Consider the following 18,414-nt stretch of genomic DNA (forward strand, 5'->3'; position numbering starts at 1 on the left):
AACAAGTACTTAATTTTATATTTCAAATATATTATTGCACATGTTCCCATATTGAAAACAAAACTTTAAAAAAAATTATAAGAATAAAAAACAATTAATTAGTTTACTTTATAAAATCATAGATGTCTCTGTCAATTAACAAAATTAATGTTTGTTCCATTTGTAATTCAAGAACCTTGTACGCGAGCTCTGTCAATGATCGCATAAAAAATTTAATTGTGAATCTTTTAAGCCTGTTTCTTAGTGTTGCCTATTGTAGGCGTCGTCTATTGTGGCATAAAATTCAATTAATACGTCATACGGAATTGCCATGAGTGTAGCATGTGTCTAAATCGATACCATTCATGCAACTTCAGTTTGGTATATCATGTCGTTACAAACTTCTACAAACATTTTGTCGATTTCTAGTTTTATTGCAAAAATTAGCCATTTTCAAGGGTTTTGTCTATGAAATAGGCATAATATTCAAAATTAAACCTTCGTTTTCATTTGATTTATGCGGTTTATTTTTTGACAGCGTCGAAAGCAGCTTTTAAATTGCCTTTGAGATTGTATATTTCTCTTCCAAAAACCATTCCAACTCGTGCTAACTCAACACAATCCAACTAGACTGAATTAGAAAGGATTGGGATGTTTTTTGGCAGCCCGTATACATTCTGATGATGACATTTGTATGCAGAGTTAAACGTTTAACTGTTAACTGCGCATGTTTAAAAATCTCTTCTAAAACACTCCTACTCGTGCTAATTCAACCCAATCCAATGTGTTAGATTGAATTAGAAAAGATTGGGGTGATTTTTTATATCGCTTTTACATTCTGACGGTAATTATAAGCAGAGTTAAACGTTTAACTGTTAACTGCGCATATTTAGTAATCTATTTTAAAAACTATTCCAACCCGTGTTAACTCAACCCAATTTAATGCGTTATTGAATGAATAAGAACGAGTTGGAGTGATTTATGGCAACCCGTTTACATTCTGACGGTGATATTGTATACAAAGTTAAACGTTTAACTGTTAACTGCGCATGCTTAATCATATTTTCTTAAAATCACTCCAACCCGTGCTAACTCAACCTAATTCCAAAGTGTTATAGATTGATTATTGAATAAGAAAGAGTTGGGGTGATTTTTGACAGCCCGTTTACATTCTGACGGTGACATTTGTTAAATGTGCATGCTTAATTATCAGTTCTAAAATTATAAATAGAACAAACTGGTAACCATGATCTCAATAATTTATCAATAAAAGATATTTTAGCGTGATTAATTTAAAAAATATATGGATTCACTATTGCACTAAAAAAATTAGTTCTGTTCAAAAATTAAAAAAAATTGGTTGTCAATTCTACGGCCAGCGTAGATTTTGGATAATATATATTTCAATTGATAAATTTTGAGACGTTTCATCTCAATTAATAAAAATATAAAATAAATATTTAAAAAAAAAAAAGTCGTATATACATAAAATCAGAGGACCCTGTTCAAAAAATAATTTAATAAAATTTCTTTTTTTCTTTCTTTAAAATAACAATCAGTGGAAAATGGTCCCAAGTTTTCTTTTGTTGAAAAACTTAATATATACATATTGTTTTTATTTTTTTTTGGGACACATTGATCCATATTTGGATATTTACAACCAAAGATTTGACGTAAACATTTTTAACATTAATTTGACAAAAAAATTTCCATTGTCCATTTTTTTTTTGCATTCTGTGTAAAAACTATACAATGAATGGCTTTGTTTCTATGAAAATACAAAAATTTTCATGTACTTTAAAAAGAACGACACGAAAAAACAGTTTTTGTTTTGTTTTTGAAAAATTTCTACTAGTTATTTTTTTAATTATTAATATAATTATGTCTATTCATTTGGTGGGACAGAATGTTGCCAGAAATGCGATTTGGTGATGCGATTTAGTGTGACAATAATTTTTATCAAATAAATTTTCTACCTAAATGTTTTTTTTTTTTACTAGCTATGTATAAGTGATTTTAAAAAGTGCAAAAATCATTGTCTTAACATTGTTTTCATCACCAAAATTTGCTCGCATTTTGTACATCTGTCGCGCTGGAACTAAGCCCTACATCGTTAACACCAACGGAAGGGCACTGCACGTGGTCTATCAGCGCCTTCCTTTACCAATGGTTTATGAAATTCTCGTCCAGGACGTGAATGTATTGTTGCCCAACAATTTTCACAATAATACTAAATTTTCAAATATAATTTTCCATTAAACGTATTCAATTTAAATATTCAGTACATTATAACAATTTTTCTTTTTGGAATTTAGAGAAGGCACTACTTTGTAGTTCAATTCTTTGCTTACTGCCACTTTTCGGATAGCCACTTTTCGTGATTTCTGACATTATCTCGCCCTATCGTTAAATCAACCCGATTTTTGTTATCTCTGGATTAAATTTATCTTGTAAAATCCGTTTAAATAAATTCAGGGGAAAAAATTTTCCCTGATTTTTAACAATGTTTTTACCCCTCTCATTTGAAAAAATGCTCTATTGACCTACATTTTTATATTTTTTCTGAAAATCCTTTTTACAATTCTTTTTCCTCGTTTCGGAATTTACGTAACCAAATGTCTATTTTTTTGGACTACTAACGTTTTCATCAAAGAACGATTAATAATTATTTCCAAAAACAGAAACTGTTATAATGTAAGACATTTATTAGAGAAACTTTGGAACTTACTTGTAAACAGGTGACATTTGCACAGAAAAATGGTGCAAATTTGCCACCACACCGTTGTCCTTGACATTCATCACACATTTGATCATCTAAAACGTACGGTTTAACTTCCACACGCTTATCAATGTCACCGTGTTGTAATTGTACAAAACGGGCACTAATCGCAGCTATATAACTCTGTTGATTGCTAAATGCAACACGTCCAGCTCCTTTTGGATACTTCAATTCTGGGTCAGTATCAATACCAGCATAACATACGCCACCATACAAACGATCCATTATCATTGCTAATTCCACTGCAAAACAAACCAAATTAATTGTTTAAAAAACCTGTATATATTGAAATCTAAATAAGCTCAGTCACTTTTAAAGCGCTCACAATATTTCAGCATTCTGTTTTTTCATGTTAAGATATTATGCTACCTGTAGGCCCGTGCGCAGAAATCATTAAGGAGGTGAGTGGGGTTCTAATTCAAATTTTTGTTAATCTTGTTAGGTCATAAAATCGATAAAAGTACACACGGACCTGGCTACCTGATAGCCGGGCGGACAAACTTGATCTTTGTTCCAACGCCGCTGAACGAGTTGTCGCTAAGGTACAATATCGATTTCAAAGGGATCATAGAGAGTTCCAGGTAATTGCGAGCAATCGGGGGCAGTAGGCCATCGAATCATCGTGTTTATCAAGCACAAAGATGGCCACTGCAGCGGCTACACATTTTGCTTCGGCATCATTATCCGTGATAATAAAACATCCAAAACAATTTGGTCGCGTGGAAAAGTAGGTACTGAAGCTCAGACGGTTTGATTTTGACGTTCTTGAACAACTCCAAGTGATTCAAGGAATATGAGTGATTTGAGGGCAAACTTTTTTCAGATGCTAACTTAATCTTGTTTTTGGTTGCATACATACCTGCTTTAAGAGGTCTTGGAACGCCACCAACAAATACAGTTTTTCGTGGATCCAAAGGCATTGATGCATCAAGTACAAAATCAGCGTCAGATAAACGCCAGGGACGGATTTGCACTGGCTTATCTTTAATTGTTGGCGATGATACGCATAAATATAGTTTATCTTCGTCAGTAATACAGGCGTCAATCAATTGTTGTACTGATGTTTCATCCTAAAACAGAATATTCAACACTTAGAATTAGGCAACACTTAGATAAATTCACAAACTAAGGCGTCGTATATGATTCGTTTTCTAGACATCGTATGAACAGGTTTAGAAAATAAAATTTATACCTGGAAAAGTAAAAACGCATATCCTTTTGGTGGAAAATACGATTTACTTTCAGCTTTATGAGGCCAATCAACCACCAATGGTCCAAAACGTCGAAAACTAGCTGTTATTTCATCTTCATCGATATCCGGTGGTAAGCCACCAACGAAAACTTTACGTGAAAATCGTTCACCACCTTCCGAACCCTGTTCAAATAAAATTTATGTATACATTTTTTTTTTTTTTGGATTAGTTTTGATTTTGAATCATTTCATTACTTACTGGTGAGTGGGGCGAAGATCTCGATGGAGATGATAACGACTGTGGAGCAGCAGGATCAACTAAATGTCCAGGTTCTTCTAACAGTACACCCGCTTGATCGTCTAAGCCAAAAGTAGATTTTCCTCCAATGATATTGCCTAAAAATTTAATTTTATATCATAAAATAATTCTCTATAAACGTTCTTTTTGGCGAGGGCCAGGATAAGAAACATATTTTCAATTAAAAGCAGAGGCGTATTAAATAAATTATAATTTTTAACTAGTACTTATATAATACGCGCTGCTTTGTAACCTTGCGCCCCTAAACACGTACCTAGTTTGCCTTACGGATAATCCGTCTTTCATTAAAAGATATAACGAGTGTTAAGAATAATTTCCCTCTTAACCTTCTTTAGATACGCTCGAAATTATCCCAACGAATTTGGCCTTTCAAATTCTACTAGCACCTTAAATTTTTTATTATTCTGAGACCTCAAGTGGTGATAAAAATACAAAAGAAAAAAAAAACAGATATAGTTTAATTAATTATATAAATACTCTTTATATACTGAAATATTGAGCTTACGAGAACAAGAGATTGTTTACACTTTCACTAAAAGCTTGCTCCTAACAAGGCCGTCCTTACCCGGGAGTGCAAGGAGTGCGTGGTTCCCGGATACAGAGTCTTGGGAGGGCATACCATTCATTATAGATAAAGCGGCGCCAGTGATATTTACGACGGCAAATAAAACAACGAAGAAACACAAATTTGTACGATAAGGGCACCAGATTGATTTACAAAGCCTAAAAAACGGCACTCATCTGATTTCCGCACCCCGGCGCACGATATGGTTAAGATGACCCTGGCTACTGATAGGTACAACCCTGTTTTTATGAATATTAATACATTTAGTTTTCCATAATTTGATAGAGTGAATAAAAATCGTGGATCGTGTAAGAAAATAATCCAAAATTATTAAAAATCTAGTGTATTATTGGCGACAAATTGCAGCTGGATAAGATAACCAAATTCCCGATTTTCTCAGTTTTATCCTAGGTATTTGGATAAATGTAAGTCGATGTTATCAATTTTCTTTAATTTTGTATTATGAATTATTCTTAGTTTTTCATTACAAAACATTTTTGAAACAGTTCACTAAAATTAAATCTCCTTTTACATCGAAGGATTTAAACCAAAACAGGAACATTTTTTGTTTGTTTTAGCTTGGCAAAAATTTCAAACTAATTTGCGATTTACTGTTAGAAAAAAACGTATATTTTAAGTCCCCGGCACAAAAAATTTGATCGCTATGTATGTCTATCTGTGGCATCGTAACTGTGGCAGGTTTTTCTAGCAATGGTTTTCTAGACATGTTTCATCAAAATCGGTTCAACCCCTGACACAAAAAGAGGTGTGTTATAAGTTTGATGTGTTTATCTGTAGCATCATAGCTCCTAAACGGATAACCCAACTTGATCGACAGTTATCTATAGCTAAGTTTCAAGAAAACCGGTATAGTTTGGATAGAGTTACAGAGGAAAAACCGCATTTTTTAGGGGTTTTTTTAATTTTGTAAATTTCACGTGTACTTACCTTGTAAAGCACCAAGCGATTGTAAAGTATTTGAATTTATAAATCCTAAAAATAACAGCGATTATTTTAGTTTTATTGTTTACTTATGCTGTGTTTAGTCGAAATGAGCGCTGGTTGCTCTATAACAAAATTTTCAAGTAACCGACTCACAGTGAACTGTCAAGTAGGACTTAACTGGCTTCTTACTATTCATAAGCGCTTTTTTCGGCTAAACGCAACCTTTAAAAGACAAGTACTAGTAATGGACAACTTAACGTTGTAAATCGATTTTTAAGTCGCCCATTACTAAACAAGAAAATTGTGCTAAAGTAGAACTTCATTCTTATAAGTCGGCTTATATATTTAAACAATTTATCAGCCTAATAAGCAAAATTTTATCTCTGCTGGTATTATGTAGTTTTACTTCTTCGATAATAACAAATATACTCATTTATAAATAATGTAAACAATAAATACATACTCCAGCTACCCTGTCTATTGTATTCATAGATGGCCCTCAATCTGTCATCTATCTAACTTTGCCTATATTGCGAGTGCCTTTTCGTTTATCAACTAACTTCATGGTGTTAAAAAAATTGTAACTAACTTCAACATGTAGTTTTCGCGTCATCCTGTGCGCGCGCATCATAAAAATTCAATCTCGTAATTATTTTAAAAAAATATAACTTTTCTCTCGCGCTTAAAGAAATATAACTTGCCGTTAAGACACTTTTTTTCGTGAAATACATTGCCATACCTTTATCAGGGTTATTACGAATATTACATACTATTCATGGAATTAAATAAAAAATTTTAAGATAAATTCAGTTCTAGGGTGGATGTGAACTACCCTAACCTACCCTCCTCTCAGTACCAACAAGCAATTGACCTAAATATTATGAAAATCGGAGATGAGAATATCCTAATTTATAAAATGAAAGTCAGCTTTTTTTTAAATTATTTCCCTAATGTTATTCGAATTTTATTCCAATTCATAAAGATCGACTTTGGAGCACAATTATTCTTGAATTAAATGATACTAACCTTTGACATCATTCTGATCTGGTAAAACACGCATGATGTCGTTTAAATAATGTTCAAGACTTCGCATATTTTCTAAAGGATTTGTGCTGTTTGTATTTCCAGGAACATTTCGATCCTGTAATTATTCAAAATACGATCAAAATTTCGCCTCCTTATATACATAATATTTCATGTATGGACACCTAACACAAGAAATTCCTCTTATTAGTTCGGTTCTTTAGCTTAAAAACAAAAGTCAATTCCGTTCGTTTTACCAAAAAAATTCTGAAACGTTTTAACCCAACATATTTTTAATGCGATTTTGTGATTCACTTTCAAGATTGCTACACAAGAAATTCTCGAAATCGTACATTTTCTTCAAACTTCTAAAATCAAATGGAAACAACTCCTTAAAATGAGTTTGAAACAACTTTGCATACGTGGAAAAATCGATTTAGAGATTATATAGAGATAACTGATTTTTAAGGTGGATCTTAAAATGAGATAATTTAAAGAAAACGAGTCTTTTCGATTCAAAATAAGACCATCTTTTTAGCTAACGAACCAGACTAAAACTAGATCTTTAATTTAATTTAAGCGCTAGAGGTCCGTTAGTGAAAAATTATGCCAAGAAATTTTTTCTGAAATTATTGTAAGAAAAAACATCGTGATATAATTTTTCTTGCATATTTCCTAGTACAAGCAATTCAGAAAAAAAAAACATTACCTCTGAGCTCAAACATTTTAGGGACTCAATGAAAATTTGACTTTAGGTTGAAAAATAACTATCAATTTTACTGTCTTGTTGAACGTTGAAAAATTAATAAATGGAAAAATCTGAGTTTCACAAATAACACGAAAGCTATGCGTGAAAGAAGTTCTAAAGTTTTTTTCACAGTCATATTGGTAAATGCATTAGCAACGCAAAACTGCTAAATAGCAACGCCATCAGTATCGAATCCAAACCATAGACATATAAGAATAGACCGCGCTAGTAACGGACGATCGTGTAAGTGGGATTCCAGACTCGGTAAAAAGAGAATGATGCTCTGACGTATGTTTTGTCTCTTTTTTTGGGCGTGACTTACTGGTGCACTTGTCCACTTACAGTAAGCACTTGTCCTGTTAATGCGCAAACGCAACTAAAGCGGCACCGTTGAGCGTTACACAAATTCATATGTTTATGATGTCATTTTAAAAAATTTTGTGGATTAGCTAAGATTTGAACCAGCCATCTTCAGAATAACAAGCAGATGATATAAGGTATTTGGAAATTTATGAAAAAATACCTCGCGATTTACTTTTTTAAACAACATGATGGCCCAAATTAAAACAATTATTTTAATGTTTTATATAATTATTTAACAAAATTTGTGTTGTAAAAACTGTTACATTAACCTCTTTTATATGCGTATGGCATGTGCGTATGTTTTACAAGATTTTAAACAAGCGTGTCTATATAAATATTATATATCTATGGACTATCAAACTAGTTCTTTTTATTATCGCTAGAGAGAGGCTCTAAGAGTTTACGAAACAAAATCCTGCAGCTCGATAAACAAGGCATATAATTTTTTCATCAAGAAGTGTTATTAAAAATTTTTTATATTTAATTTAAATATAGGTATCTAATTCAGCAAATAATTTATTAATTTAAATTTAACAAAAATTTATTTATTTATTACTAAAAACATAGGGCACAAGTTTTGATTTAAAGCAAACAGTCGGCTAAACAACATGAGACGTACAAGAATTAAGGCTGTTCTAAACGTACCCGCCCGCAGAAACACTGGCAACAGAACAGAAAAGTCGGGGAGTGATCTGTTAGATGAAACCGAGAAAAACAAGGCGACATCAAATGATAATAACGATAAAAAAGTTTCCATCGAAACTATTTCATCAATACGTCGTAATATAAATACCGAAACAGAGAAACCTGTTAGGGATGACGTATCATCATCAAATTTTGTAAAACTGGATGAAAATGAAAATACGTCAGTTGTTCATCCATGTTCGTCCGAATGTAGACCTAGAACACGCTCGATGTCACGATGTTCAAATATCCAACAAATCCAAAAGCAACAACAACCTATAATAAAACGTAAAGCACGTCGTTCCGATATCGCCGAAGCAAAACGTGATTTTTATAATAAATTTCGTACAAGAACACCAGATCGAAAAGAGTTAACAATGAAGGATCTTATCTATTATAATCCAACGTCAAATCCCATGTTAAAGCAAACATCAACATCAAGCAAAGCAAGTAAAACTAAAAGTGTTCAAATTGACTCGGACTCGTCATCATCGGTTGATTCTAGTGATAATGATTCAATTTTTTCAAAGTCAACACTAGTGGAAGAAGAGAACGTTGATGATTCAGAAAAAGAAAATATCCAACTTGAACCACAAGTTCGAATTGGTGAAAATGGAGAAGTTGTTTTAGATGAGCAAAGTGTGGTAATTGAAACAACCGATCAAAAAAAACAACGTATGAACAAATCACATGAATTATCTGAAACAGCGATTAATTACGATGAATTAGACACCAAATACGGCTCTTACAAACGTGGTAAACGTAAAGGAGATTGGAGTGTATATGAAACGAAAAAATTTTATCGTGTACTTCAAATGATTGGTACAAATTTTTCAATGATGTCGACATATTTTAAAAATCGTACTAGACGTGACATAAAAAATAAATTTAAAAAAGAAGAGAAAATTAATCCTCAATTAATTGATAAAGCTTTGTTGAATCCGTGCACATTTGATTTAGAACAATTACAAAAATCATTAGATCGAGATAAACAATTATTCGATGAGGAACAATTAAATAAAAAAAAAATGGAAGAAATTAAACGACAGGAACGAATGCAACGAAAACCGAAAACTAATGAGAAACGTGTTCGATATAAAACTGGTAGTTTTCTAGCACGTCAGATTTATGCTAGTAAAAGTGATATGATACAAGATTTCGACGAAGATGATCCCCTTCTAACAGTGGTACCTTCCACATCGACAGCCGAAGCAGATTCGCAACTAGATCCCCCTCCAATAATGGCACCTTCCATCGGGATATCAAATACCACATCGACAGCCGAGGTAGTTTCACAACTAGATCACCCTCCAACATTGGTACCTTCAATAATGGTATCAAATGCCACATCGACAGCCGAGGTAGTTTCACAACTAGAGCACCCTCCAACATTGGTACCTTCAATAATGGTATCAAATGCCACATCGACAGCCGAGGTAGTTTCACAACTAGAGCACCCTCCAACATTGGTACCTTCAATAATGGTATCAAATGCCACATCGACAGCCGAGGTTGATTCTCAATTAGTTAATCATAATCCAATTGATAGTAATCCAACTACAGAGGTTTCTAATCAAAATTTAGAAGAAAATAATCCAAAAACTGATGAACGACCCCTAAAAAAATTTAATTCCTCATATGAAGATGAATCAGAAAAAGAATCAGAAGAAGAATCAGAAGATGAATCAGAAGATGATGAAACTAAGAAACTCCTAAGAGTAATGTTTTTTTAAACAAACTACAACGCGTTGTGGCCGTAAGATCTGTTCTAAACTTACGACAAATTTTGAAATTAAGGGATTGGAAGATATTACTACAAAATTTTTGTTAAAATTAAATAAAATTAGGCCCAAAGCATCGCAAGGTGCCTTTTTTGTAACAAAATGTTTTTTTAAACAAACTACAACGCGTTGTGGCCGTAAGATCTGTTCTAAACTTATGACAAATTTTGAAATTTAGGGATTAGAAGATATTACTACAAAATTTTTGTTAAAATTAAATTAAAATTAGGTCCAAAGCATCGCAAGGTGCCTTTTTGTAACAGTACTGACTTAATCATATTATAAAATAAAACTTAATCATTAAAGTTCATAAAATATACAAAACATTCGATTGGTTTTATTTTCGTCATAATAGACCTTTTTATTTTAGAAAAAAAACTTCAAAAAATTATTTGAAAAGGGAGATGCCATATATTTTCTATTTTTTGTCTACAGTTCTGTTTGACAAAGATAGAAAATATTATTGTATTTGTCATTACTTGTATAATTTTTTGACAACTGCTCGAACCAGGGTTGCCAGGTTTTTTTTCCGACTCGTCGACGACCCGTGGCGCTAAAGTCGCCGCGATTAATTCAAATGGTAAAAGTGAAATAAATTTTTTTTCAATTCTAATTTATCAAGAATTATAGAATTATTATCATTATTATTATTCAACAAATTTTTAAATACGTATTGCAACTCAAAATAATGATTAAACTTATTTATTTTCCAAACAATTAAATTAGCTTAAACAATACTTGTTGCGCACAATACTATTCAATTTTCATTTCATTGTTTAATTTCAAAAGTCGCCCATCGGCGACGAGTTGCCTTCAGTAAAATTTTAATCGTCAAGCATTGTCAAAAGTAGTAGCCTAAAAGGCGATAAGTCGCCCTATCTGGCAACCCTGGCTCGAATCAAAATATGAACTTTCAAAAACATTTTTAGAGCTTTTACTAAATTACGTTCCGTTTTATCATTACTTAACATTTGATTCGACTTCAGTTTTTGACAAGTAAAATGTTACATTCAATTTGGCGGTAGGTAAGTAAGTTTTATTTTAATCAGAACGAGAACCTAATCCTTTGTTATTTTATATAACTTTTATTAAAACTTAACGTAGTTCATTTCAATTTTAAAGTCGTAGAAAAAATGAAAATTTGCAGAATTTTGTTTGAAATTTATTTTATATGAGTTTAAAAGTTATCTGTGGAAAATTGACATTTTCCATGTCCTAGTTTTCCAAATATTCCTGATGACAATTACTTTATGTAATTGTACACATCTACAGTCAAATATTCATCAAGTCTCTAAAATTTTTAAGTTTAAAATCTCTTGCTTGTACTATTCCTTCCCTCTTTAGCGCCTTCTCTAATGATCTAATCTGATGGAAATGGAAAAAAAAATATGTCACTTTCAGTAACAATTAAAAGTGTTTCTCAATTATTAAAAATTTACATAGACTTGTTAATCGATGATAATTACAAATGTATATTAAAATAACCGTTATTATTCAAATTCACTTTCACCGTAATTGAAGGTACCTAAGTCCAAAAAAAAAATTTAGTCTAACCTATTTTTTTATCGTTTTAATTCCACGTGGAATTTTTTTAAATTTAAATTGACATGAATTCAATTTTTTTTTTGTTAGAAAGGAGCTGCTAATTTTTACTAAAATAAAAACATTTTTTTCTTAAAAATTTTTCTTTGATCTGTCAAAAAAAAATAACCTAAAAAAAGCGCAGTCAAAATGTGTGTGTGTCCAGAAATTTATTCTAGAACCCAGATTTTTCGTGTGTACATTTTCATAGAATAAATATTGATTTTCGCATTCATAAAGACGTCATTGAAATTTTAAAAATCACTTTTTATTTTGAGCAAATTAAATTTTTAAAATTGCATAGAAATAAAAAGGTTTTTTCGATTTTGGAGTCCTTGTAAATTTGAAAAACTATTCATGTCCCGAACTCGAAGGTTTTTTATTCAATGCTCGCTGATTTTAATACATATTGCCTATACTGCTTGAAAAATGTTAAGGCATTTTCGGATTTACTTTTATTTTTGGATTTCTTTAGCTAGCTTAAAATCATTACTGAATAGCTTTTGTGATTCAACCAGACTGCGTTTTTTTCTAAAATGACCCAAATTCGTTTAATCATAAATAAAACTGACTAACTGAAAGATCCATGGATTGTATGGATTTCTTGATTTGAAAAAAGAAACTATTGAACTAAAAAATCTGGGCAAAAATAACTAAATAGTTAGGTTTTTTTGATCTAATAAAATTTCGACTAACAATTTTTAAGCCTAATAAACCCGAAATTAATGAGCATAATTCACTTAAAACAAGTCAATAAACCCTCCTTTAGTCTAGTGACCTATATTTTTTTAAATGGGGACAATTTTGCATAAAAATAGGTCAAATAAAAAAAAAAATAAAGCTCTGATATTTCTGGCAAATTTGTGGTTAAATCTTCAAGCAAAACACAATGCGCAACTCATGCAACGTAAAAAAACACCAAACACAAAAAGAAAACAAAAAATAAAATTTTATTTAGCAAAAAATTATAAAAATTTTGAAGAAAAAAAAAAAAGAGAAAAAAATTATTTACAAAATTTATTAAAGCGATTAATTTTTCATTTGTTCATGCAAATTATTAATATTTTTGAATCAAAAGAAAAACAAATTTTTTTTTCATATCATACAATCAATTTTCCAATCAATCCAGTGATTTTGTTTCAATTAATTTTTTTTCAATTAGAAAATACAGTAAAACCGTTTAATCGGCAAAAAGGTTCAAGCTGAATCCATAGCCGTAATGATCATGTTGCTAGGGGCACATTTGGTGATTTTTTACCATAATCATCCTTCTCCGAAAAAAAAAATGAAAATCCGGTCGCCAAAAGACAAGCTTGAACATCAAGGCTCGAGTTATAGATTTGAGATTCTCCTTGATTTCCAGCTTGTCTTTTTCCAATCAAGTTATTTTTCTTCGGAAAATGATGATTTAAGTGAAAAAGCAATCTACTAGCGGCACCATTATCGACTTTAGTGACTCTTTTCCACTAAAATCATACTTCTCTGATAAAAAATGAAAATCCGAAAAGCTGGAACACCAAAGGCTGCAGTTAGAGGTTTGAGATTAATCTTGGTTTCCAGATTGTCTTTTCACAATCAGGTTTTTATTTTTCTTTGGAAAATTATGATTTGAGTGAAAAAGCCACTTTTCCATCAAAATCATCCTTCTCCCATAAAAAATAAACCCGGTCGTCAAAACACAAAACACGCGTCATTTTGGGGAATCTCAAACTCCCCAACCCGACTCTTTGATGTTCCTGCTTGCCTTTTCACAATCAGATTTTCATCTTTCTTCGAAAATGGAAGATTTTTAGTGTGTCACCAAATATGCTCCTAATGACATTTCTCATTGGAAGATAATTATCCCAGCGAGATAAAATGTACATATATCGGATATAATGACCATAATTGGACGGTCATTTCAATGTCACTATAATCGATTTTTCACAAGATATTTTAGATATACCAAAATTTGTTTTTCCAAAATGGTTAACCCAAGTGATTATTTAATGAACTTAAGTGCTAATGTTAGAATTTGATGAATTTAAGCGAAAAATAAAGCACAAAGCTGTATTTACATTTTACAAAAAAAAATTTGTAGCAAGGTATTTTTGGGGTGGCAGGCGGTCTGTGGTTTTTTGATTTTGAATGCAATTTTCTTTTTTTTTTTTGCAAAAACAACAAAAATATATTAAAAAAACAAAACAATAGAACGCAACGTGAGTGATTGAATTTAGTGGTGGGGGTTATATAACACGTTTAAAAAAAAAAAAACAATTGTAAATGTATTTGTGGAGCAGGACAGACATAGGCAAACAATCGCTTGGAAAACTGCTCTGATGGAATTTTTCTTGTTTTTCTAATCGGTACAGAATTTTATCTGTTTTTACAAAGATACTCTTTCCCGAACAAAAAATGAAAGGATTCAATTTTTCAATATGACGTTAAATTTCCTAAAAAATGTAAAAAATCCTAATTTCTAGGCAATTTTGGTATTATAAATGCGCATTTCGATTAAGATATAGTCATGCTCAGATCGAGTATTATTCATCGCAAATTTGATTCATGTATCTAAAAGTTATCTCTTTCTAAAGAGGTGAAAAATTTGCTAGTCTCAAAATACCGTCGAGATTTCCTATTCGTCAAAAAATTTGCTGGGCAACCACTTTGCATCGTTCTATCCTTAATTTTTTCAGTTTGGCTTTTGGCAATCAGATTTTCATTTTTCCTAGTAAAATTTCAACTGCGAAGTAAATCAAATTCTATGTAGCCTGGTTGAATTTCCCCTTCTGACAGTGGTGAAAAGAGCGAGATTCGCCCTTCAAAATCATACTGAAAAATTATATTCTTCCATTTTTGTTCGAACGTATTATTTTACCTTCCCTTGAAAATGTAACTTCGTTTTAAATTCCGATTAACACATTCCGTAATCCGACAAACAAATAAACCATAACGTAATAAACCGTTTCTGGACTTAATCGGTCGTGATTTGCATCTGTGTAATGACAATGAGAGATGTAAAATCCCCGACTAGATAAACAAGAATATTGGCATCATTTGAGGGAAGGCTTTCTTTAGTGTTGCTGTTTCTGCGCAGAGTGTGGACCTATGGCGTGTCCTAGTATAGTATACGTGAGATATTTGATATGTGGGTGCGTAGTCTCGTTCGTAATGTACCTGATAAGAGGGTAGCAGCATCTCGCATCCCTCGTCCATGTTAGTGATTTCAAATGTGGGCTGTGGTTGACCAACAACATTTGCCGGGAACATGCCCTTGCCGGGGTACGAGGTGCTGCGTCGAAACTTAACTGGTGACGACATCACGTTTGACGATTGTACACTAAAGGTGGGACTTGGTTTACGACCCACCTGCAGTCCACCGGCTGACTGTATTGGCAACATATTTGGTACAGAACGACCACGTGACCATGCTGCAGCGCCAGTCGAGCCGGATGATAGACCACTGGAAGTCCAATTACCTCCAGTACCTTGCGGTTGCCAGGCCCCACCTGTACCAGCCGCCCCACCTTGGCTCGCGTATCCACCACTTTTTGCAACCGCTGCAACATACTGTCCAGAGGGTGGCATCTGTTGTCTAGTTCCGCCACCAGCGGCATGCAAATAGTTATGTGTAGCTGTGATTGCTCTACGACCTAATGGACTGACCAATGAATTTGTTTGTGGCGGTCCTTGTTGATAGTTTTGACGACCAAAACCACCTTGGCCTGCACCTTGACTACTCCCGTTCGTGGTCGATCCAGACCCAGACAAGAAAGCTGTTGATGACGAATCAACAGCGTCTGTACCCCATGGAGTTGTCCCAGGTGTGATTACTTGCACACTTCCATCACTATTGACCATTACGTTACCCCCAACAGTTGTACCAGCACTATTCACCACACCTCCAGTTCCAGCACTCACAACCGATTGATGATCAACCGATCCGGTGGACGATGACACAACTGTTGACACTAATTGTTGTTGATCAACAATCACTGTACCACTTCCTGGTGAACTTTGATTATTATTTGAATTCACCACTGTTTTCAATTTATTCTCTTGATTTGATTGTTGATTTGATTGATTCTGTGTTGATTGTTGATTACCAGTTTGATTACCACTTTGTTGAATAACAACCGATGTTGAGACGGCACTCAATGCGCCACTCGACGACATATTATCTACGTTTACACAATTCTTTTCTGTTGAAGATGATATTTTCGTCACTACATTGACGTTTGCAGCTAATTTTAAGTCACTACTTGTCACAATACTTGCTGTAGATGATGTCTCATCTTGCATTGCTTTCACTAATTAAATTTATTTTTGATTTACACATTCATGGACGTCGTTTTCAGAGAGTTTTTTTTTTTTTTTGGACGTCGTCTTCAGAGAGTTTCACTTTCTAGGTATCTATTTATCACCATACACATACAATTAAAACAAATTAACACTTAACGTACATAAAAATTTTGTATTTAGGTACTCTGAGATATTTTTCAGTGAACAAAATCGAGCTAGAAATTAGAAAAAAATTTTATAAGTATATATATATATATAAATATATAACATTTTTTGAAATGGTATATATGTGTATATATTTAGAAGTGAATTTTTTTTAAATAAAATTAAACTTAAGTTAGCCAGCTAACTAAATCACAAGGTTAAAAAACACTAAAAAAAAATTAAATTCACAATATTAAATAAAATTTATTTTAAATAAAATGAGACCTCTACGTTTCATATGCTCTTATGTTCACTGTTTCGTTTCAAACGAAATAAAAAAATGATATAAAAATTTTACTGTAATCATACATACACTTATAAAATTTTACTGTAGTATTAAATCTACTCTCTCAAAAAAAAAAAAAAAAAAAAGAAACTAAAAATTACACAAAAAATACCGAACGAAAAACTAATAAAAATTTGATAAAATTTGTTATGTGTGTCCGAAAAAATATATGTAGAAATTGAAGTCTTTTGAACCCGTTCGACGTTTTAGTGCACTAAGAATATATATCTGGAACGGGAGGTACAGGTGCTTTCAGGAACGCACGGCACACGTCCTGTGCTCTGGTTGCATTGCAGATATGCGCAGTAGTTACTGGCATCAAGTGCGACGCCTCTCAGCTGATCGACATCGATTGTCGCTCCCCGCTGTTAAATTCACTGTTGTGTGTTCTGTTCAATGTTATCCAATTCAATTTTATTTATACAACGATTGCGTATATAAACTCTGTACGTGTTCGTCAATGTTCGTGAGTGTAGTGTTCAATGTTCGTGTGTTCGTTTACAGTACTGCCACACTACCAGCACAGTTTGCACAGTAAATAAGTGTTGAATTTGGTATGGTTTTAGGTTGGTACACCTTACAAATAGAATACACGAACGGAACGAACACAAGTACCAATATGTACATTGCTAAATACTTTTTTAACTTCACCAGTGAACTTTGTTCTTTTTTACCTCGGTGTAGTACACTTTTTGTAAGTAGACAAAGATTAAGTACTATTTACAATGCTATAAGACTCTCCTTTTCTATTTACACTTAATGTAAATAGTGTACACATATTAGGATACAAAAATAACAACTAACATACAGATATAGAGTACACAGTATTCTTGTAATATATTATACAATAACTCTTTTTTCAGATTCAATGCAGACGTCACACAACTTCCATATTCAATTTAGACAAAATCGGTTACACCAACATCCAAATCTGTTATAACGACCAACCAGTTATTACAATAAATTGACTAGAAACTGATTCAATTCGGTAATTGGAAAAAATAGATCCGGAAAAAATAGACCTGGAGGAATAGATCCGGAAAAAGTAGATCCGCAGAAAATAAACGTGGGAAAAATCATAAATCCATTCAATTCAAATATAAATAATTTGGGAGCGTCCATAAATTTTGTGGCTCAATTTCAGGTTCTTTGGAATTTCTTCTCTCCTTTATGTATCTAATTGATCTACTAAGGCATAAGGTTACCGTATGCTATTGATAAGTTTCTGTCTCTATTGTTAATCGGAAATATTAAAACGCATTGTGCTCACGAATTTTAATGGTAAAAGATTCCTTAGATTATATATAACGCGTTCATGAGTGGTATCATCATTAAATGACATATAATTGAATTTGAAAGTTAAATTTTTGTCAACTAAGTTTTTAAAAATTTTTCTACGATTTTTAATTATTGTTATTGTTAATACTAAATTTAATCAATTATATTGTGTTAATTTAATTAATTGTCACTTTTTTTGTATCATTGTATAAAAACAATTCAAAATAGTTGCTTATTTGATTAAACTGTTTCTTGTCCTTAAAACTAAAAAATACTACTATAGAAGGATCTGCCTCGTATGCTAATGCTATCATAAATCAGCAAAAAGCCGAGGATTTGAAAAGAGATTGGATCATAAAATTTTTTGCAACTTTATTGCGTTTATGTTATAAAATGCAAATTTTGT

At 32.3% G+C, this 18,414-nt stretch overlaps 1 protein-coding gene across 2 annotated transcripts; it reads right to left on the minus strand.

Annotated features, from left to right (window-relative positions):
* Positions 1-1,881: 1,881 nt before the first annotated feature.
* On the minus strand, positions 1,882-16,406 carry LOC123302238 (cytoplasmic polyadenylation element-binding protein 2). Of its 2 annotated transcripts, none has more exons than XM_044885088.1 (8): positions 15,605-16,406; positions 6,806-6,920; positions 5,783-5,827; positions 4,210-4,346; positions 3,951-4,133; positions 3,618-3,828; positions 2,708-3,000; positions 1,882-2,209 (listed from the first exon to the last, which is right to left on the minus strand). In XM_044885088.1, exons 1-8 carry the CDS (start codon positions 16,238-16,240, stop codon positions 2,093-2,095), a joined length of 1,737 nt encoding a protein of 578 aa, XP_044741023.1. In that variant the 5' UTR covers positions 16,241-16,406; the 3' UTR covers positions 1,882-2,092. The 2 variants fall into 2 exon arrangements, with proteins under 2 accessions (XP_044741023.1, XP_044741022.1); XM_044885087.1 differs by having other exon boundaries at positions 15,116-16,406.
* Between the last annotated feature and the right edge of the window lie 2,008 nt (positions 16,407-18,414).

This window comes from Chrysoperla carnea, chromosome X (genome assembly GCF_905475395.1).
Source record: "Chrysoperla carnea chromosome X, inChrCarn1.1, whole genome shotgun sequence".
NCBI classification, from domain to species: Eukaryota; Metazoa; Arthropoda; class Insecta; order Neuroptera; family Chrysopidae; genus Chrysoperla; species Chrysoperla carnea.